The sequence below is a fragment of the Schistocerca cancellata genome, chromosome 1 (assembly GCF_023864275.1).
Source record: "Schistocerca cancellata isolate TAMUIC-IGC-003103 chromosome 1, iqSchCanc2.1, whole genome shotgun sequence".
Taxonomy (NCBI): domain Eukaryota; kingdom Metazoa; phylum Arthropoda; class Insecta; order Orthoptera; family Acrididae; genus Schistocerca; species Schistocerca cancellata.
Genome location: NC_064626.1, coordinates 805,755,994 through 805,780,576, shown reverse-complemented (window position 1 = coordinate 805,780,576; position 24,583 = coordinate 805,755,994). Strand labels below are relative to the sequence as shown.

Below are 24,583 nucleotides of genomic sequence, written 5' to 3'. Positions count from 1 at the left end.
TGATGGCAAACCCCCTCCCCACGAAACTTGTCATCGAACATAGTTCTGCAACTGTAACATAACTTGCATTTAACAAGATGATTTAAAATCCTCATTTGATGAAAATTTCTCCCCTGCAAGCCAAAGTTTCAAGACAGGGAACAGGAAGTAGTCACTTGGGTCTAAGTGTGGTGAACAGGGTGAATGTGGAACCAATTCAAAGCACAATTCATGGACTTATGCCAATGTTATCACTGACGTAGGAGATGGTGCATTATCCTGGAGAAAGAGCACTTTTTGCATGACAATCTCGATTTTTCAGCCTAGGCAAGTTTCAAACAATACAACAATGAATCTTAAAAGGGTCCAATTATGGTTGTGATTTTTTCCGAATAATCCATGACTACTATTCCTTGCAAATCCCAAAAAACAGTGGCCATCACTTTACCAACTGACAAAGTAGTCTTTGCCTTCTTTGGTGCACTTTTTCCAGTCTCTGTCCATTGTTTTGATAGCCATTTTGACTCTGGTGTGTAATGGTCGATCCAGGTTTCATCAACAATCACAAATCAGCACAAAAAGAATGCGGATTGCGACTAAGCATTACCAGACATTGTGCTGAAATGTTGTCCCAGATGCGCTTTTGGTTGACTGTGAGGAATTGTGGCATGCATCTCTCACACAGCCCCTTCGTAGCCAACTCTCCTAGCAGGACATTATGTTATCACTAAGTTAACATGCTACAGTCTCAGCAATGTCATGCATTCTTATACAGTGATTTTGTCAATGGTTTCCTTTGTGGTGACCTCATTTGGATGGCTGGAGCATGCTTCATTTTCAGTGCTACCTCAACCATATTTAAATTCATTAATCCAAAAGTAAATATTCTTCAATAATGGTCCAGAGTCAGTGTAAACTTCATTTATTTCTGTTTTGATTTGTGTGGCAGATCAACCCTACAAATGAAAATTAATAACAGCACAAATACTGTCGTCTCGACTTTTAATCCCAGTCGATGCACTGAACAATTCAGACAGCTTTACACTCTACAGTGTTGAAATTCTCCACACTTTACTTTGTACAATCAAGCTTACCAGCCATGAAGATTTAACAAAATTGTTACATTCTCACATGGAAATTTACCGCACATATTACACCACCCTCATAATTCTCTCTCACAAAAATGCGAAATATAGAGTGTATCGAAAAGAATCATCCAATCTGGCACGTCTATTTCTGAAACTGATCAACATATACAATGAATTTTGTTTTTCTATGAACGAAAGACTCCAAAAGTTTTTCTTCTTTCTTTTTTGCCCATACCTTTACATAGGTGTTCTATATACCCCACTCAAGATGCATTTTTATAGACCCCCCCACAAGAAAATCACATACACCCAGGTCCGGTATCTCTGAGACCAGTAAACTAGGGCTGAGACCAGTAAACTAACGCTGAATCATTTGGCCCAGTGCAACCAATCCATCGTTCAGTAAACCTTTGATGTAAAAATTCCCACACTTCCAGTTGCCAGTTCCCCATCCTCTTGGTAAATGAAGTCATTCGTATCAGTTTCCAACTATGGGAAAAGAAAGTTTTCAAACTATCAGGTGCTTCCCGTAACAGTGTTCTCGGAAAATAAGAAGGACCATACACCTTTCCTGTGAAACTGCACAGAACACATTAAATTCTGGGATTCCTCTCATGTTTTACAACTCCATGTGGTTGTTCCATACCCCATATTCTCACATTACGACGGTTCACCTTTCTATTTAAATGGAATGTTGCCTCGTCACTAAACACTAAGTGTGGAAGAAAACTGTCATCCTCCATCTTGCTAAGAGCAGAATTACAAACTCTACACATTGTTGTTTGTCAACTTCACTAAAAGCTTGCAGTAGCTGAATTTCGTATGGTTTTGTGTGTAAACATCAATGCAGCACACATTGGGGGCATGTTGAGCTGTCGAGCTGCACAGCGAATGAATTTCTGAGAACTTCTTGTGTTAGACATTCGGGGATGGCTCAGCAATTTGCCTTTACATAAACAACCTTTTTCATGCCATGCTCTTTACTAGAATGGAAGTGGGCACACACTGCTGCTACCTAAGTGGAAACCATGTAAAACTCGAGTGTTTGCTCTTTCCAACAGTATGTTGTTCACACACGAATCTCAAACATAATAATGATTTTTAATTGGATGATTCCTTTTGATACGACCTGATAAAAAGAAATTTTTCCATCGAGTGTTTGCAAACGTAACTCTTTATTTTCAAGCTTTCATGCACTAATTTAAATAACTTTATTTCCAGATCATTACACAATTTGCGTGTGCATTCATTCAAGAGACTGTTCTAAATCACATTTCAGTCCTTAAATTCTGGGAATGAGGTCTTTATTCCAAGGATATCTTAAGCTGGGTTAACACTAAGCAAACAAACATCAGCGCAAACTGCATTCTCTCTTGTGCAAATGGTAGGCAGGTGCGAGCAAATGACATTCAATTAAGTTTGATTCGTAGGTCACTCACTATGCATCATGCCTCAGATGCTTTTGAAAATGTTCAGAAACATGTGATTCAAATCTCTTCTTTCACATTACATTATTTTCCTCGTAAGTGAAACAAATCCTGTCTATAATGTAATTTTCCCTTTCATGCTTAGCCTTTTTCACACAGAGAGAAACAACTTAATACCGAACGCATAATGTCAACATTTGCAAACATTTCCATGATAGAATCATCATTCTGTTGTGTTCCCTTCCATTCGCTATCCTGTAAATGTTCACGAAACAGACACCAGAATGGCAGAGAGCATTAACAAACTGCTCACTTGAGCCCCAGGTTTCCATCAGAGTGATGTGTAAACAGTGGGCAAGCACAAGAAAACATTCTGTCATGTTCGGTATGCATTCGCTGGTGTTTGGTCGTGTTAGGTAGTAATTAGTCTTTTAGCGAAACATCAAAGGAAGTCAAAACTTTGCTACTTCGGGTCTTGCACTATCCACAGTTTCACGTGCAAACAACTTTGTGATGATCAAGGGTAGTTAATGCTCTTTTATATTTTCTGCTTTAAGTATAAATGGGACCCAGTGAAGGATGTCAACCAACATATACTGCTATAATGCTGGAGCTGCAACTGAGTTTTAAGTGCACCACCTCGACGTAATTCACAATTATGTAAAATTCAGACACCTACACACTTATTTCCTTACTCAGTTTTCCTGCCTTCATCAGAAAGAGCAGGGAAAATAATTGTACCCCAATACCAAAGATTTACATCATAGCTATGATTAGGGCGGTAATGTCGAAAGCTATGTGATCGATTTAAAAAGAATTGCAGTGTTAGTAGAGCCGGCAAGATATGCTTATTCTCTCATGTTCTCTCCTGTGTAACCACTTGCTCACAGGTGCAAACAGGGTGTGTACGTAGATGAGGGGAAAAAAGTTCCCGGATTAGTCCCGGAATTCCCAGTTAACAGTACACTTCCTCCCGGGTGAAAATACACACTTTCCGTGTTAAGTCAGAGTATACTTTTCCTCGGAACTGTAAAAGTTTGAATGGTTATGGTTTTATACATCGGCGTAGAATTTCCCAGCACTTAAGCAAAAGAAACTCAGGGAACAAAACATGATTTGGGAAGATGTCATGTGCAGCAACATGTACACTGTTTTTTCATATTAAGAAAGTATAAATTTGAATTCCACCAAACACCGCATTTTACTTTCTGAAGCTTTGAAATCGAGATTGCGATGCACTTTTGCAAGCCAGTCATAGCTCATGTCATGTGATCTCGCCAGCCTACAACAGTGGATATTCAGAACCTAGGACACGTGATGTAGTCAGCCAATAGCAACATCACTTAATTAGCGTGAACACACAAATAGGAAAACTTAAAGGTCTAAATTAATATACGTAATGCTTGCTACAAGAAAAGAAAAGCTTTTACATATAATGATGCCCCTTCTTGCACGTGTTACACTTTAAGATACATCACACAAATGTGCCAGCAAAATTTTTAAGAACATAAATGTCAGATCTTTTGGGCTCGAAATTATTCTAAATCATCGTACTCGAAGTGCTGATTTTTAAATGAGAGTCGAACGCTCTGTGATTTAAGAAATTTGTCGTACATTCTCACACACAGTTCATCTTGCATAAAAGGAAATTTACTTTGAAAGTAACGCTTTACAAACCACTATTCGCAACATTTTCCCATGACCTATTAGAAATAGGTTCATTTCAGCAGCTGCCAGAGAGTGCCAGATAACAAGTGTCACCTCGCTTGCCCGGCTACGACAGCACAGGAAGCCCGTATATTCGTACGTGTAAAACACTAAAAGATCTTACATAATTGCATAAAAGAAACAAGACATTAGAGGATATTCCAAGAGCATGGGAATTTCGTGAACCATACTAAAATGCATAATTTGGCAGAAAGTGCACATTCGTATGTCCAGATTCGGATGTGAACTTTCTTCAAGTACCAGTACTGTATTATCTCATGTTTGGTTCTTTATTGTGGCATAATGCCATATATGCTAGAAGATGAAAATGTGCACTTGAAATGCAGCAAACAGTTGAAACTAGCCAAAAGTGTGGAATTAAACACTCCGTTTCAAATAAATTGGTTGGCTCAATGGAAAAGATTAAATAAAGCCACATTTGTTTATCAAATCAACAAAAATAACTTCATTGTTCTCCAAGGCGATTACTGCTCGACTGTCAGAAAGGGGACATAAAATAAAATCTGAAACTAATAACATATTTTAGCCTTCTGTAATTATGTAAATGTATTTTAATGGACTTGATAGCTCCCGGCCACAGAAATCAGTTTTGTTTACATTTGATGTGAAAGCAATAAACGAAAAGGAAACAGCAAACTCACTAAATGTGAACACACATGACATGGGACTACCCACCTCCCCATCACAACTTAATACTGGTCTGTGGATCAGGCCCGGATCTACGATATTTCCAAACCGGGGCAATACTAGATAGTGGCGCCCCTCCTACCTCGAGCGTTTGAGGTAGGACGCCAAACATTTTAAAAATAGACTTTTAAAAAATATGTCCATTTTGTAGCGCACATCTTTCTGAAGAGTTTGATACATAAAACGAACGTGTTGAGGAAATTTTTGATCTTAAATGTGCCAAAAAGTAGTGCCACGCCTTTTCACACAGCATTCTTCCATCGCACATCACTGTATTTCGCTCTGTGGAACTCGAAATGTGTAACATTTTATAATGAGTGCCATCAAACTGTATTCAGGACAGTGGAAATTAAAATGTCCTGTGGTACCTCTCTTGCTCCCAGACAGCCGGTTTGACAACCTACCCCTGTTTAAAAAAACTTACAATAAATACTGGATGGGATTATTTGTAACCAGGAGAACAGGAACTCTTCACAAAATTTGCACTCTTTTATTGCCTATTAGCTAATAATTTGATGTTTTGTGTGACATAAAATTAAATATAGAATACATAAAACCATTAAAGGCAATAGACAAGCAAGACAGTAGACATTTCTTCAATCCTTAGCTCCTAGAACTGCTTTTCTCACTAACCTTAGTACATCTTTACATAGTGTGCTTTCCTTTTGGGAAAGAATCCATTGGCTCACCAAAGGTTTTGTCACATGAAAAAATCAAATGTCACCATCTAATACTGAAAAAGCTATTAATACGAATAGTATCCAATACTGGTGTGCTTTCTCGATCTGATTACATTTATTTTGTCACTGTCTGCTAGATACCACAAAAAAGGTCTGCCTAACACTGCAGCAATTTTAACACACACCGAATAAACAACACTGTTTTTGCACAAATGGTCATTTTTATAACATGATAAAATATAATCATGAGGCACCAATATCAAATGCCTATTAGGCCTACTACAAGAAAAAAGCTTCAAGTTAGGAAATAATTTCACATTTCATTCAAAAGCTCTAGCTTCAGAAGCATGAAATCAAAAAGTAGTAGTACAAAATTTTATATAAACTTGGAATCGTCATATTCTTCCATAATTTTTCCTTCTCCTTCCTCATTCTAACAATCCTGCAATCAATAATACTGTAACTATTCCTGCCAGGGTTAAAACTTATTCTCCGGTTCACTTGACTAACCCTGCCACAATCACCGGTTTAGTCATCCCGCATTTATTTTCGTGTTAGGTGTTATTACGTGTTCATACAACATGTTTTCCGGGCTACTCCCAGAATACAACTTTAGCGGCTGCTAGCCGGGGACTGTACAACTGCCCCTTACCAGTGTAGCGTTCTGGGGAAAAAAAAAAATTCTGCCAAAATTTCATTTTCTTGGATACGCTGAGAAGATAATACGTAATCTTTCTTACCTGTTATTCAGCAGGAATGCATTTCAAAATCGTATGAATAATCGATAGACCGATGTGCGCTGGATGCTAGGCGCTTTGTGAAACAAGGTCTTTCCTCTCCCAGCAGAAATTGGCGCCCGGGGCAGATACCCCGGTTTGTAACAATGGATGAGCACTTCTATAGTGCAGAAAACACTGTCCCAAGCACAGGGAGACTTCCGCATTGTCTGAATGACACTTAAAAATTTCAGAAAATATTTCCTCAGACTGTGAATGGGATGTACAGCCATGATTATTTTTCGGTGCTACTGACACTGCTGTGACTAATGCAAGAGGCCGTGGGAGCAGGCCAGGCCAGAGCCAAACAAGCATAGTTGCATCAACTACTACCCACTGTGTGACACACTGACACCATATCAGGAGATTAGCACATTGATGGCATGACCGACGGATCTGCATCGTAATAATGATATGGCAAAAAGACAAGAGCCATTGTCGGGTGGTGGCTAATTTACTTCAGGTCCGAACCACAGGCTTTGTTGGGCTTTGTGACAGGAATTGATGACTTGGCATAACAAATATGCACCGTGCCTGTCATTTTTATCTAGAAAGCTGTAGTCTGGCAAGAGCAAGCACAGAAGGGACATCCATGTTGATCTACAAATTGACGTGAATCTACGATTTGTCACCACAAGACAGACATCGCTAACTGCAAACACACTGAGCCCGAGTCCAATATAGGCCACCTCTGGGCCTACTTCCTATCACTGCCTGCCTCTTATCCCGGAGAGCTATTGTTCAAGAAGAGCATAGCGGTGCAGCTGCCCAGCCACCTTCAAAGTGTACACACACACACACACACACACACACACACACTACTTCCTATCACTGCCTGCCTCTTATCCCGGAGAGCTATTGTTCAAGAGCATAGCGGTGCAGCTGCCCAGCCACCTTCAAAGTGTACACACACACACACACACACACACACACACACACACACACACACACACACACAACCTCGTGTGTCAGCATTGCTGCTGAATCACTGCAGTCACCGCAAGCTATTGGAAGCCACATGCTTACCCCACCGTTTCCACACACCCTGTCTTTAGCCAACGCCCTGGAATGTCATGCCACCTCAGAGCATCTTTACGATTGTTGTTGTATGTTCACTAATAAAATGTATGCTTAATCAATGATTTTTTTTCCCTTGATGACATGTCACCCTGCAACCAGACTACCACTTGCTGTCCCAATTCTAAACCACCCAGGATGGTGAACTACTGGTTTCTAATGCTTCCAACTCAGTAAAACTTGACAAAGGGCTGTCAGCAAAATGTAAGATGGTGGAATAGCTGAATTGTGAATCAGTTTTCCATATCATAAACTTATAGGTGTTGTCAACATCTGCACATTGGGTGACCCATTGTACACTTTAGCCACCAACTCAGTTCCAGCATCCACTGCTGCAGCCAGCCATTACATGGAAATCCATGGAGTCTCTATTTGGGCCAAACAACTGTTAGTACAAGCTATAAACCAGAATAAACTGATAATACTTTGGTGTCATATGTGCCCCTGCTGAAAGAATGGCTACCACAGTTGCACCAATACTACTCCATGGAACGGGTGAGCATTATTGGTAAGTGAAAGTGGTTTACGCATGCACAACAGGAGTTGCGGCGTCATAATGAAAAACATCAGCCACTTCATTGTTAGTGTGACAGGCAATGTTGGCAGTTCAGATTGTAGAGTCAGCACCAGCTGACACCTTCAAGATCTCGAGACTTTTCCCGGCACAGGGATGGTGCTTCACTGGTTTCTGAATATTTCTGTGCCCCACGATCTTGGATCACAGATCATGTACTTATAAATGCGAACATATCTTACTTATGAAGTATCGAAACTGTATCCACCTGTTAAACAAAGAACATTTTGTAACTATTCCTTTACTGATGGCACTCCTTGAACAAGATAGATTGCACTAAACACACTACATTGCATCTAACTAAATGGTAAAGTGTTTCTTTTTGCCAGCATTACAATTTTTTCAGCAACTCCCCTCACTGCCTCAGCTCAAAACTACATATGCCTTTCTTTAATTACCTCTTTTCAGAATTTTCACAGACCTATATAAACTCAGCCCCCCCCCCCCCCCCCAAATGATGATGTCCCTAAGCTGATAATTTTGGGTGTTAGATTGCACACTAAACATAATATCTAGCATCACATGTGTCCTTACGAATGTACTGATGAAATATGACTGCCTGGTTAGTTATGAGATACTCTTGCCAGAATAAACAAACAATTTTTCTGAACATTCTCCTCGAGAAAAGCAGCGTTCTACCAAAAATAAATTAAAATGGATTAAAAACAGTCTTGGCTGCAACAAAATATTCATTTTTAATAATTGGTTTTGGTCAGAATGTGAGTATCTGCAGATCATCACAATGGTAGGTGGTGGCAGTGGATGAAATAGGTGTTATGGTTCCCAGAACGGTAACTGCAGTCAACTGTCCATGGAGCCGCAACTTCTACTCCATTCACTGCCACCACCACTTACCATCATGATATAAATGGTCTGAAGATGGTCACATCCTGAAAAAAAAAAAAAATAATAATTTACTGTGGTCAACTCTGTTTAAGTCAGTTTTGAAATAAATAATTAACAAATGCCCTAAATTATGCAGTTCTCCAAAATAAAATTAAGTTTATTGTAATTGAACAAATTAAATACACAACATAAAATAGAAAATGACAATATTATGAAAATTATAGATTGCTACCAGCATAGAGGCAATGCTGAGTTGCAAAAGGCATAAAAAAAGGCTGCTAAACTTGTGAGCTTTTGGTCAAAAAGCCACCTGCTAATGCAGAAAACACACACTCAAGCACAACCACTGAGGCAGAACTGCGAGAAATTGCATCCGATGGAGACGAAATCTGGGCGATGAGGATAAGGACTGGGGAGGGATAGCAGGGTAGTGCTGCTTGTGGGAGCATGCAGGAACATAGTAGGTACCCTTTTCATTAGATCATCACTATTCCATCTTGTACTTCACATTGTTTTAAAAGAGAAAATTATAGTACAAGATTAATTTTAAAAAACCTCTTGAAAGCAGAAATAAAATTTCAACTTATAAAATCTAAATTCATTGCAAATTTGAACTGCTGAAAATCTTACCAAGTGTTTTTCTTATTTCATTTAATGCCGTTATATGCCCACTTAAAAAATTTGTGATGTCACCCTGTATCTCAGTAATTTTTTTGTGGAACTCTAAGCGAAAATCACGACTGATTCGGGAATTCTCCTGTTCAACAGACCTAGAAAATAACAAAAACAAATAATGAACAAAGCAAAATCGAAGTGTACAGCTACTAAATGATAGAATGCCCGACTGTCTAAAAAAAAAAAGAAAACACACGAGGTTCAAATGGCTCTGAGCACTATGGGACTTAACAGCTATGGTCATCAGTCCCCTAGAACTTAGAACTACTTAAAGCTAACTAACCTAAGGACAGCACCCAACACCCAGCCATCACGAGGCAGAGAAAATCCCTGACCCCGCCGGGAATCGAACCCGGGCGTGGGAAGCGAGAACACTACCGCACAACCACGAGATGCGGGCTGTCTATAGCAGCGGTGGTCGAAAACCACTGTGTTTAGATACTAATACTTTTCAGATTAGATTTACTTTCATTCCAATTTATCCGTAGTGAGGTGGTCCTCCAGGATGTAGAACATATAAGAAAAACAATACTACAAGACAAATATTTACAACTGAAACAAATAAGTTAATGTACCTTCCACAGGTCCCAAGTGGAATGACTGTCTTTTTTTAAAAATTAACACTATACAAAAGAATCATTTTACAAACACTCATTTACTAGGATCGCATTAATGCACTAAATTTAAAATTAGAAATCTTTTTTATTTGTAAGGTAATAAACATGAAATAGTACACATTACTGTTCTGAAACGGCACAGAAGTTAGATTGTACTTAGTTAAATTGTACCCGCACACAAAAACAAAAAACAGTTGGTCCTACTGAGAAATTAATCAATGGAGTAGAAAGAGTTGGCCACCAATAAATCCTTTAGGCTTCTCTTAAACTGAATTTCATTGGTTGTTAAGATTTTTATGGCTGCTGGCAAGTTATTGAAATGTGTGTTCCTGAATAACGCACACCTTTTTGTAAAAGAGTAAGTGATTTTAAATCCTTGTGAAGATTCTTCTTCTTCGAGTACCAATTCCATAAATTGAGCTGTTGGTTTGAAAAAGTAAAATACTTTTAATGACAAATTTCATTAAGGAATAAATATATTAGTAAGCAGTAGTTAGTATCCCTAATTCCCTAAACAGACTTCTGCAGGATGTTCTTGAGGTCACACCATATATAATTCCTACTGCACGTTTTTGTGCCCGGAAAACTTTAGCTTGGCTTGATGAATTACCCCAAAAAAGAATCCCATATGACATTATGGAATGAAAGTAAGCATAGTAATAACACCCCACCATAGTTTTCATTTTTATATCACCTATGTCTGACAATTCGCATTGCAAATAGAGATTTGTTTAGATGCTTCAAAAGTTCTGTGGTGTGCTCCTCCCAGTTGAATTTATTAACAAGCTGTAATCCCAAGAATTTAACACTGTCCAATTCTTCTATCTGCTTGTCATCATATGTTAGGCATATACTCGTGAGACACGCCTTACAAGTTCTGAACTGCATGTAGTGTGTTTCTCCAAAGTTTAGTGACAAAGAATTGGCTAGGAACCAGAGATTAATGTCCACAAATATTTTATTAGCCAATATTTCTAAGGCTACACTTGATTTGCTATTTATTGCAATGTTTGTATCATCGGCGAACAAAAAGAACTTGGCATCAGGCAATGTTACTAAAGAAAGGTCATTGATATACACAAGAAAAGGTAAGGGCCCTGAGGTGGAACCTTATGGGGACCCCCACATGTAATTACTTTCCAGTTGATGATGCCTGATAGCTTAATACATGTCTCTTTCCTAATAACACCTTTTGTTTCCTGCCAGAGATATTATATTTGAATCATTTCCTGTTACACCATAATATTCTAATTTACTTAAAAGGATATTGTGATTTACACAGTCAAATATACCAGTTGCCTGCAATTTTCTGTCTAATGAATTAAGCACATTTTCACTGTAAGTTTAGATAGCCTTCTCAATATCAGAATCATCTAGAAATCCGAACTGCGACTTTGACAGTATGTTATTTATGATAATATGGTTATAAAGCCGATTGTACATTACTTTCTAAACTTTTTGAGAAAGCTGGCAAAAGTGAAATTGGATGGAAATTTGATGCTATTTCTTTATCTCCCTTTTTAAACAGTGGCTTAAATTCAGCATATTTCAACAATTCATGAAACATTCCACTGATCAACGACACTCTACACAGATATCTTAATATGTCACATTCTTTAACTATGTTGATATTTCATCATACTCACTAAATGTTTTTTATTTCAAAATTTTTACTGTGGAAATTATTTCTCCTGGGGTAGTTAGGGTCAAATTCATATTATGGAAGTTACTTGAAATGTCTGGTCTGAGGTATTATTCCATACCAGCATCTAAAGAACCTGACAACCCCATCTTTTCAGTAACAGTTATAAAATATTTGTTAAAAAGTTCTGCAAAACTACACACATCTGTCTAAATGTTATTTGTCCCTCTTCATGTCTGGTTCTACCGGTCTCCTCCTTCAGTATATCCCATATTGTCTTTATTTGATTATCTGAAATGACTATCTTTTCCTTTTAATATATTTGCTTTGATGTCCATATTAAAGTCTTTAATATTTTTCAGTATTTCTTGTAATGTGCTATAGTATCAACATCAGAACTGCTTCGGATTGACAGATACAATTTTTCTTTTTGTTTTACAAGATACCCCTATTCCTTGAGTAATCCATGGCTTCTTTGTAGACTGTGCTCTAACCTTGGTTAGTTTTGGGGGGTAAACAGTGTTCAAATAAGGTAAGCACTTTACTAGAAAATTTTCATTCATGCCATGCCATGCCATGAGGACTGTAAACATCAGTCCAGTAAATGTCTTTGAAGAGTGTCCTAAAATAATCAATTTTTGGCTTATTGATTACCCTCTTGAGCTCAGATTTAACGGATTTTATATCCTGTTCATTATTAACATTTAACAGAAGGAACTGCATGTCATGATCTGAGAGGCCATTGACTATTGGTTTTGTAATATAGTTTTGTTCATTGGACTTTTCTATAAAGATACTATCGATGGGTGTTTGTGAGCAATTGGCTACCCTAGTGGGGAACTTTACATAATTCAAATAAGTTCTTATTGGGAGAGTCTTTAAGGAAATCTACATTTAAATTGCCAGCAACCACTATCTCTTTGTTTTTTGTTAAATGGGCCAGTAGAGCTTCAAGGTGGTTTATGAACAAATATACTCTCTATATTATGAAGGATTTTTTGCGAAATTCTACTTCTGTTGCACATGCTTCCATATGCTGTTCTAGGCAAAATTTATGAATGTCTATGTTCTTAAATTTATGACAGTTCCTGATGAATGTTGCATTAACATTAATGAAGGAAGTTCTTATTTTAAACATAACATTTTAGTACACCAGAGAATTTTTTTTCAGTCTGCTGTGAGATACTTAAAATTTGGCCAATAAATAGTGAGCACAGTTCTCATAGTATAGCATAAATGCCCATCAGTTAGTTCATACTGATATTTGAAATAAATTAATGTGTGTTGAGTACAGTGAGTCTCAAACATTGAGATTAGTCTCGGCACACCTTTGTTAGTTATTTTGTTCTGGCACCTTCTTGCAAGTTTTCAGTAATTGAATATATCACCAGAAGAACATTGTAACCAACATTTTTGACGATTGTGACTCAGAACAGTGTTGTATCTGACACCCTGCATCTGCCGATTCAATTTTTCTGCCTCAGAATTTTAGTACCACTGTCAAACCACAAAGTTCTTTAAGCTCCAAAGTCATTTGGATATCAAAGTGATTGTAAATTATAATTTTAACAAAATGCTAGTCCAGATAACGATAAACTAATTTTAAGTTCCAACTATCAGTTTCAGTTTATAGGATCTCCTTCAGATCAGAGGCATTGAAATGTGTAACATAATAGGTCATGTACGAGGGTGACTCCAAAAGAAATGCACACTATTTTTTTTTTAAATCCATCTTTTATTCTACATGTTTCAAAGTGTGTAGATACGTCCTTTAGGAACAATATTTTCATTTCTCCACATAATTTCCATCCCTCTCAACTGCCTTACGCCATCTTGGAGCCAGCGCCTGTATACCCGAATGGCAAAATTCTGGACCAACCTGTTGGAGCCACTGTTTGGCAGTGTGCACAAGGGAGTCATCATCTTCAAACCTAGTTCCACGAAGAGAGTCTTTCAGTTTCCCAAAGAGATGATAGTCACATGGAGCCAGGTCAGGACTGTAATGCGGGTGTTTCAGTGTTGTTCATCGGAGTTTTGTGATCGCTTCCTTAGTTTTTTGACTGGCACGTGGCTGTGCATTGTTGTGCAACAGCAAAACATCCTGCTTTTGCCGATGTGGTTGAACATGACTCAGTCAAGTTTGAAGTTTCTTCAGTGTCGTCACATATGCATCAGAATTTATGGTGGTTCCACTTGGCATGATGCTCACAAGCAAGAGTCCTTCGGAATCGAAAAACACTGTACCCATAACTTTTCCAACAGAAGGTGTGATTTTGAATTTTTTTTTCTTGGGTGAATTTCCATGATGCCACTCCATTGATTGCCTCTTCGCCTCTGATGAAAAATGATGGAGCTATGTTTCATCACCAGTCAGAATTCTTCCAAGAAATTCATCTCCACCAGTCTCGTACTGTTCCAAAAGTTCACTGCATACCATTTTTCTTGTTTCTTTGTGAGCCACTGTCAACATCCTGGGAACCCACCTGGCACAAACCTTTTTTAACGCCAACACATTCAGTATTCTGCAAACACTTCCTTCCCCTATCTCAAAGAAGCGTGACAATTTGTTCACTCTCTGCACATTGTCTGGAGAGTGTGCAGTACGAGGCCTGCTGCTGCGAGACAATCCTCATTATTGCCGTGCCCGCTTTCATCACATAACCTGCTTGCCCACTAACTGTACTGCGATCGACAGCAGCCTCTCCATACACCTTCTTCAATTTCTTGTGGATGTTTCCCACTGTCTCGTGTTCACAGCACAGGAATTCTATGACAGCACGTTGCTTCTGACAAACATCATCAAGTGTAGCAGCCATCTTGAAGACATGCTGTGACGGCGCCACTCACAGGAACAGGTTGAACTAAATTGGAAAACAAGCGGGAAGGATGTATCTACACACAGTAAAACTTTCACACATGCAGAATGAAAACTGTATTTTTAGAAAAATAGTGTGCATTTCTTTTGGAGTGACCCTCGCACAACAACATTTATTCGCCGTAAAAACTAACACAAAAGCAACAGTTATAAAATAAAATAACATGTTAGCAGATGATGTGAAGACCTTATACACGGAGCAGCTGTGAATACCAACAGCTATTTATCAAGTGCTAACTAGCTACCAAAGGCTAGGCATCATAAAGAGGACACTCCACCCACTATTCCACATACGATCCGCAATAAAAGCAGTTAAAATTGACAAACAGTGCATGTATGATCAGAAAATCATCATCCAGTGCATGCAAAGATAACACAATAAATTATTAAAAATGGAAACTTCAGTTAACAATCAAAGCAAGGCACTGAACAATAGTGCATGGCCTAATGTACTGAGGACACATGGCCCTGTTCTTGGAAAATTGCCACCTCATGGGGTGAGTGGAAAAACACCATTACTTATTATGAAGAAATGTTTCTCAAATTTTACACAACCAAAAATTTGCACAAGCTTTTCATTCAAACTAAAACCTTTACATCACATATATACTGAAATGTTCAACATATTTGGAATGCAATTTCATTCTTTTCTAGAACACAATTTCCTAATGTTAGTTTACATAAAGAGAATTGCAGGCAAATAATGAGGAACACTTATTTAAGAGATTTTACTCTCATTATTATGACAAGCATGACAATTTTGGCTTCTCAGTGCACTGAGATAGCTTATGTGAAGAGATGTACAACAGAACAGGGTGTCTCTTATTGTCCTTGTTCATTTATATACAATTTGTCTTTAGAATTAAGTGTAGTGTCATAAAACACTGTGTGACATTCTGATTATTACAACTTAGATTGATAAAGAAGATACAAGAGGAAAACATTCCAACAGGCCTCACAACACACCGTTAACGACATAGTGAGAAAGAAACAATGGATCATTTCCATTGCAAGAAAGTGAATACTCCATGTATAAAAGTAAAACCATATTTTAGATCTGAGTATGCAACAAATTTACGTCCTTCTCAGGAGAAGTACACCAACTAAACACTGTCGAAATTATATCTAAGAGACATTATCAAAAGTGATTTTAAATTACATTTGGTATGCCAAGCTTGGATGTGTGGTCATACTGCAACAAACGTTTTATGCAGGCGTTAGAGGTAATTAAAACAGTTGAAACAAAAGAAAATTCGCCATGCAAATACTGAAACAGCATACAAAATGCTAGTTGCTGATACTGGAAATGCAAAATAGCAGCTACTAATATGACTGTGCATATCTTCAGTAGGTACTCTTCTGCTAACAGTTTAATCATTCTGTCCTTTTAACAGCAGTACTCCTGTTACAACCTGGCAATATGCAATATTGATTATAACAATGCTTTCATGTGCTGTTGCCATAAAAGCATTGACAAGAGAATCACGGCAGAGATATCTTTATACATTCTGAAATATGGTCTGAAACATTTCATTCTGCCCAGTTATGGCCAGTCTATGAATAAGGTTATTTGCTCTGACCTTTGCACTGGACAGAACAACAGTTGGCAGGCAATTTAGTTTTCTCAAAATCCGATTGTCCAAAAATACACTCCTGGAAATTGAAATAAGAACACCGTGAATTCATTGTCCCAGGAAGGGGAAACTTTATTGACACATTCCTGGGGTCAGATACATCACATGATCACACTGACAAAACCACAGGCACATAGACACAGGCAACAGAGCATGCACAATGTCGGCACTAGTACAGTGTATATCCACCTTTCGCAGCAATGCAGGCTGCTATTCTCCCATGGAGACGATCGTAGAGATGCTGGATGTAGTCCTGTGGAACGGCTTGCCATGCCATTTCCACCTGGCGCCTCAGTTGGACCAGCGTTCGTGCTGGACGTGCAGACCGCGTGAGACGACGCTTTATCCAGTCCCAAACATGCTCAATGGGGGACAGATCCGGAGATCTTGCTGGCCAGGGTAGTTGACTTACACCTTCTAGAGCACATTGGGTGGCACGGGATACATGCGGACGTGCATTGTCCTGTTGGAACAGCAAGTTCACTTGCCGGTCTAGGAATGGTAGAACGATGGGTTCGATGACGGTTTGGATGTACCGTGCACTATTCAGTGTCCCCTCGACGATCACCAGTGGTGTACGACCAATGTAGGAGATCGCTCCCCACACCATGATGCCGGGTGTTGGCCCTGTGTGCCTCGGTCGTATGCAGTCCTGATTGTGGCGCTCACCTGCACGGCGCCAAACACGCACACGACCATCATTGGCACCAAGGCAGAAGCGACTCATCGCTGACGACGACACGTCTCCATTCGTCCCTCCATTCACGCCTGTCGCGACACCACTGGAGGCGGGCTGTACGATGTTGGGGCGTGAGCGGAAGACGGCCTAACAGTGTGCGGGACCGTAGCCCAGCTTCATGGAGACGGTTGCGAATGGTCCTCGCCGATACCCCAGGAGCAACAGTGTCCCTAATTTGCTGGAAAGTGGCGGTGCGGTCCCCTACGGCACTGCGTAGGATCCTACGGTCTTGGCGTGCATCCGTGCGTCGCTGCGGTCCGGTCCCAGGTCGACGGGCACGTGCACCTTCCGCCGACCACTGGCCACAACATCGATGTACTGTGGAGACCTCACGCCCCACATGTTGAGCAATTCGGCGGTACGTCCACCCGGCCTCCCGCATGCCCACTATACGCCCTCGCTCAAAGTCCGTCAACTGCACATACGGTTCACGTCCACGCTGTCGCGGCATGCTACCAGTGTTAAAGACTGCGATGGAGCTCCGTATGCCACGGCAAACTGGCTGACACTGACGGCGGCGGTGCACAAATGCTGCGCAGCTAGCGCCATTCGACGGCCAACACCGCGGTTCCTGGTGTGTCCGCTGTGCCGTGCGTGTGATCATTGCTTGTACAGCCCTCTCGCAGTGTCCGGAGCAAGTATGGTGGGTCTGACACACCGGTGTCAATGTGTTCTTTTTTCCATTTCCAGGAGTGTAGTTCACTACTGTAGACCAGAAATTCCGTGTTAGAGGGCGTACGAGTTTTGCCCTTTTAGGGAGGATACAGTCTCTCTACAAAAACAAAACATCTCTTTTCTCACTGTCTATGTTTACTCATTTTAGAAAATATTGTATCTGTTACGGTAATAGCAATTATCAGAATTTCACTTGAACGATGTATCCAGAGCTGAAAATTTCATTACTTTGTACAAGAGTGACTAACTGCCTTGTACTGCTTTATCAAGGCAACAAGATACTTCTCTGTGCAGTTCATTCTAAAGTTAAACAGAGCAGCACTAGACCAAGGCAAGAACTACATATAGCCCATGAGCCACAGTGGCCACTGTTTGTCTATAGGATCATTCTGTATCAAGTGGTGCAATTTAAAAAGTCATGCCAACAAAATTTTACACAAACATCCTTCACAGAATAAAACTACTACCAAAAATTTGAGCTAAATGTCAAGTGAGCTTTATTTACAGTTTTGGCCAAATTTAAGATGGATTAAAATTGAAACTAGCAGTAATGTGAGCACAATATTTTGACTGGATATACATACAACTTTTTGTGCTCTCCAGTCTTAAGATTTAAAGAATGAGCAATTTATCTTTTTTGTGCTTTGTAAGCTCACATTTGGGGGCGGGTGGGTGTGACAACGACATTGAAGCTATTTTTCCAACAACTCCATCAGTGTGGTAATTATTGAACAAACAAGTACACCGAGTGCTCTTTAGCAGTTTTGTAGACAAGCTGTTACTTAGTTTTCTAGACGTTATTGAAATGAGACCAAATTTATTTATATAGAATTTGTGTGTAATTTGATGTCCTATTGCTAAATAATGTTGTACTTCCTATAACCTATGTCATTAAAAAGAGCATGTATTTGTATACTGGAGAAGTTTTTGTTTGTTATGGAGACACACTGGGTAACTTTTAAAAAGCGAGGCCAAATGCCAAATTTATTTCAGCAAAAACGAATTCAGTAACTGTTAAGAAGAAATCATCACAATGGAAAACCAGAATGAAAATGATTAAAAAGGACAGACTTAATTACCTACTGATGATTGTGAAAATATATGACACACATCCACATTGACGTTTCAAACTAGTTCGACAGCCCACACACAGTAGAAACAGATGTTGTACCTACATACAGATCTGACGTTATCAAGGTGTCGGTATAGAGCAGGGATTAGTGATCATGCTGTTATAGTAATGATGGTTACTTAAGTTAGGGAATCAATTGTGAATGCTAGAAGAGTACTTTTGCTAAAAATAGCATGTGTATCGGAAAGACAGATTAGACACCGTAGGAGGTGGTGTCTTCATTGCAGTTGACAAAAATATTGTGTCTACTGAGATTGAAGTAGAGTGTGATTGTGAAGTTATACAGACACGTTTGACAGGACTTGGAGGATCATACAAACATACTGCTGTTTGAGTCTCGTACAGATTCCCGTATGGAGGACTTAGTGACAGACATCCCTGGGGTTGCGAAGCAGCTGAATGGGTTGAAAATAAATAAATCGCTAAGTCCTGATGGGATTCCAATTCGGTTTAACAGAGAGTACTCCACTGCAATGGCTGCTTGCTTACTTAGCTTGCATTTATCGTGAATTTCTGACCCAACATAAAGTTCAACTGGAAAAAAGCGTAGGTGACGCCTGTATATAAGAAGGGTAGAAGGACGGATCCTCAAAATTACAGACCAATATTCTTAACATCGGTTTGTTGCAGGATTCTCGAACATATTCTGAGTTCGAATACAATGAATTTCCTTGAGACAGAGAAGTTGCTGCCCATGCATCAGCATGGCTTTAGAAAGCATCGCTCCTGCGAAATGCAACTTGCCCTTTTTTCACATGATATCTTGCGAACCATGGATGAAGGGTATCAGACGGATGCCATATTCCTTGACTTCCGGAAAGCGTTTGACTCGGTGCCCCACTGCAGACTCCTAACTAAGGTACGAGCATATGGGATTGGTTCCCAAGTATGTGACTGGCTTGAAGACTTCTTAAGTAATAGAACCCAGTATGTTGTCCTCGATGGTGAGTGTTCATCGGAGGTGAGGTATCATCTGGAGTGCCCCAGGGAAGTGTGGTAGGTCGGCTGTTTTTTTCTATCTACATAAATGATCTTTTGGATAGGGTGGATAGCAATGTGCGGCTGTTTGCTGATGATGCTGTGGTGTACAGGAAGGTGTCGTCATTGAGTGACTATAGGAGGACACAAGATTGGACAGGATTTGTGATTGGTGTAAAGAATGTCAGCTAACTGTAAATATAGATAAATGTAAATTAATGCAGATGAATAGGAAAAAGAATCCCGTAATGTTTGAATAATCCATTAGTAGTGCAGCGCTTGACACAGTCACAGCGATTAAATAGTTGGGCATAACACTGCAGAGCGATATGAAGTGGGACAAGCATGGCAGTTGTGGGGAAGGCAGATAGTAATCTTTGGTTCATTGGTAGAATTTTGGGAAGATGTGGTTCATATGGAAAGGAGACCGCTTATAAAACACTAATACGACCTATTCTTGAGTACTGCTCGAGTGTTTGGGATCCCTATCAGGTCGGATTGAGGGAGGACATAGAAGCAATTCAGAGGCAGGCTGCTAGATTTGTTACTGGTAGGTTTGATCATCACACGAGTGTTACGGAAATGCTTCAGGAACTCGGGTGGGAGTCTCTGGAGGAAAGGAGGCATTCATTTCGTGAATCGCTACTGAGGAAATTTAGAGAACCAGCATTTGAGGCTGACTGCAGTACAATTTTACTGCCGCCAACTTCTATTTCGCGGAAAGACCACAAAGAAAAGATAAGAGAGATTAAGGCTCGTACAGAGGCATATAGACAGTCATTTTTCCCTCGTTCTGTTTGGGAGCGGAACAGGCAGAGAAGATGCTAGCTGTGGTACGAGGTACCCTCCGCCACACACTGCATGGTGGAATGCGGAGTATGGATGTAGATGGAGATATACCGTATTTACTCGAATCTAAGCCGCACTTTTTTTCCGGTTTTCATAATCCAAAAAACTGCCTGCGGCTTAGAATCGAGTGCAAAGCAAGCGGAAGTTATGAAAAATGTTGGTACGTGCCACCACAACTAACTTCTGCCGTCAAATATATGTAGCGCTACGCGGGCATGCTTTGTAGGCACAAAGATAAATACTGGCGCCAAAACCTCTGCGTCAGTAAATAATTTTTTTTAAAAAAGTGGAAAACGATGTTTTTTTCTCCGCCGCTAGTTTCGACCACTGCATTTTCATACATTATCCAACGAAGTAAATACAAATTCCGTGTTGTTCATCTTCGAATGTAACACAATTTCAGTGTACTATGAAAATCTGACTGGCAATACTGACTGGGATGTTTGTTAATATGGCCAACTCTACGTTCTGAATTTTTTCCTACCTGTGAGAAGAGATGGTTGCTAATCGGAACCTGATGAAATTTGAATCACATACAGTATTCTCTTCACCATAAGAATAATATGAATATAAACATTTTGCCATGTATTCTTTGGTGTTTGTTGCTATCTCATTTAAATCCTGTCTGCCTAATAAACTACGAAACTAGAGTGAGACAACAGCAAACGCGGAAGAATATACGTATCGTGTCATGTTTATATTCGTATTATTCTTATGCCTAATAGTGATACAGTCAGGAAGCGGCCGCAAAGATTTTCAAACGGAGAAAATTTTCGCCTAACTCACGTTCAGAACATGTTCTATCATACGCAGTCTATTATTTGATTCTTGTTGATCATTATCAAAGAAAGCAGCAGTGTAAGTAACGTCTCTTGTCATTGTTTCGCTAATGAGACGATTCCCCCCCTCTCCCTATTTTTTTTTATTTTTAATTGTACGCGGCGGTAGCGCGCACAAAATCAAGCCATGCCGCGAGCCACACCAGGCCGTAAACACGCACTATCAGAATGCGACAAACAATGCATGACACAGTGCAGTAATGCATTTTCAGCTTAAGAGTGACGCAAACACCTATAACAAAGAAAACGGCACTTATCAGATCAAAGCAAAATAAGCAATCGATTCAAACCAGACGAAGTACGTGAAAAAGGAAGGGTACCCGTATAAATACGGACGGAGCGCCTGCGCATAGCAATGGCTACGTGGTAAAGCTTAACTGCTAAGGTTACGACTCGAACCAAACTACTGTAGCTGTATCGTCATTCATTCGACCTAAATTGTGTCTCATATTACAATGAACCAGCTTTGTATCGATTTGGAGGTGCGGCCTAAAACTTTTCTCTCCCCTTGAATTTCGAGTCTCAAATTTCAGGTGCGGCTTAGATTCGGAAATTTTTTTTTTTTCCTTTATTTCGAGTCTCGTTTTTCAGGTGCGGCTTAGATTCGAGTAAATACGGTACGCAGGTATTAGCATCTCACTTAGAAAATGAGCGAACATCATTTAATTTTATGAAGTGTGATTGGAAAGTTTTAAAAATGGATTCGCTACTGCTTACTGGAATGGCAGGCAGGAAGACGGAGGGTGGGTAGTGAGTCATTGCCTTGTCCCTGAACACCCTCTGACAGGAAACAGTGTTTCCTTTATGTAGTTCATTGTGACAGCTTGTTGAGTGTGGGTCTGTTAAGACTTGTTGCTGGATTCTGTCTGCATGAAAATTGATGTAAAAACGGAGCAACGAGTTTGTGTGAAATTTTGTTCGAAAAACGGGAAATCAGCTTTGAGACTTACGGACTATTAAAAACAGCTATCATTTGAAGATCAACCACGGTCCAACCGGCCTTCCACCTCAAACGAATGAAAATGTTGTGAAAGTTCACGTACAAGTGCGCTCTGATCATACACTTACAATTAGGGAGATGGCTCGTGAACTTTATTTAAATTTCCATGCAGTTCAGTCAATTTTAACTGAAGATCTGAACATGCTTAGAGTGTCCGGAAAATTCATTCCAAAACTGTTGTCAAGAGACCAGAGACAATGCCAACTTTAAGTGTGCCAAGAACTGATTAATCGGACTAAAAATGACCCAGATTTGTTAAATAGGGTAATTACAAGTGATATTGTGGGTATATGGATATGATCCTGAAACCAAAGTGCAGTCTTCGCAGTGGAAGACTCCAGGTTCACCATGACCGAAAAAAGAATGGCAAAGTCGGTCGAAGGTGAGGACAATGTTGGTGATTTATTTTTTATTTTTATTTATTTTATTTTTTTTAGTCTACCAGTATAGTGCTACATGTATTTACCACTGGAGGACAGACAATTAACCAGGAATACTACAACTGTGTCCTTAGCATTTGCGCGAAAAGGTGCAGAAGGAAAGGCCTGCATTGTGGAAAGGCAGGAGTTTGGTGCTACACCATGACAATGCTCCAACTCATTGTGCCTTCTCCGTCGTTGAATTTTTGACCAAATTCAAAACTCCTGTGCTTCCACAACCACCATAGTCCCCTGAGTTGGCTCCTGCAGACTTCTACCTATTTCCTAAACTGAAATTTTCACTGAAAGGGAAGTGATTTGACTCGACTGAAGACATCTAGGCAAATATGGAGAGCGTCCTTAACACACATCAGGAAAAAATTTCCAGGAATGTTTCCGAAAGTGGGAACACTGTTGGAGTCGGCGTGCTCAGTCAGAAGGGGACTATTTTGTAGGAGACGCATCACAGTAGCATATAAGTGCCATCATTGTACAATTAAAAGCCCATTCTTAAGACTTTCCAATCATACATAGTAGTATCTTGGAACTATGGGCAAAGTTTAAACAGACTGTAAATCATGCTCTGCAGAAATATATACTGAATAAGTGGATTAACAACAGAAAGGACCCATTGTGACTAAATAACTAAGTTTGGAAAATGCTAAGGAAGCAAAGACTACTGTATTCTTGGTTACGTGTGTTAAAAGATCAATGCACGAAGCTTACGACCATCACCGTCATAGCTTAGCAAAGGATCTAGCGAAGAATCCCAGAAAATTCTGGTAGCTCCCAAAATTTCTAAGCAGGCCAAAGGCTTCTATCCAGTCACTCTTTTACCAATGTAGTGTGGCAATTCGAAGATAACAAAACGAAAGCTGAATTTTTAAATTCTGCTTATAAGAAATCATTCACACAGGAAGATGTAATGGATCTGGGGGATATGTTATTTTTTTTTTTTTTTTTACCGTATTTGTCGATACCAAATTGTAAATGTTTTCTTATATTTTTTGTCAGAATTTTTTATTATAATTTGCCTTATTATATGTTAATTTACTTATATTTTTGAGAGTGAAAGTCTATTGATTACTATTAGTAAATGTATCGAAGAATAGCAAAGAGACTGATTACAAGTGGAAGCTTGTGTGTTGTGTAAAATATCTTTGACACTGGAGTCATCTTTGACTGTAGTCAGTCGGCAGTTAACTCTTGGTGTGTGTTGACGGAAGAAGAATGAGAAGGTCGCCGTCATAAATAATTTTGAATTATGTTACTATTTTTCTTATATAAACTATAAGAAGAAACTACATTTGAAGAAATGGTATTTGAAACACCAAAAATAAGGCAAACACATTGAACCAGGTCATTTCTGCAACCGACAAAGATGCATTGTGGAATCATACTTAGACAACTGAAGCCAAGACTAATATGCCTTATGAACGTCTAACGGAAAAGGTACTGTCACGAAATATGGCAAATTTAAGTAAATAAAAAATAGTGAGCACATTTTCAACTTTGTGTCTTGGCCGGAATACCATATTTCAAAGATTATATCAACATACTGTCGTTTGACCATCGCATAGAATCCTGTATGGAGGACACAGTAATTGGTGCACTTGGATTAGAGAAGCAACTAAAAGAGTTTAGCAC

At 39.5% G+C, this 24,583-nt stretch overlaps 1 protein-coding gene across 1 annotated transcript in view; it reads right to left on the bottom strand.

The window, feature by feature from the left end:
- The window catches only part of LOC126188002 (kinesin-like protein KIF11-A), a 204,959-nt gene that overhangs the window by 44,095 nt on the left and 136,281 nt on the right, over positions 1 to 24,583 (bottom strand). The window contains exon 9 of the mRNA XM_049929415.1: positions 9,493 to 9,632. Coding sequence (XP_049785372.1) covers positions 9,493 to 9,632 — 140 coding nt within the window. The remainder of the gene's footprint in view (positions 1 to 9,492; positions 9,633 to 24,583) is intronic.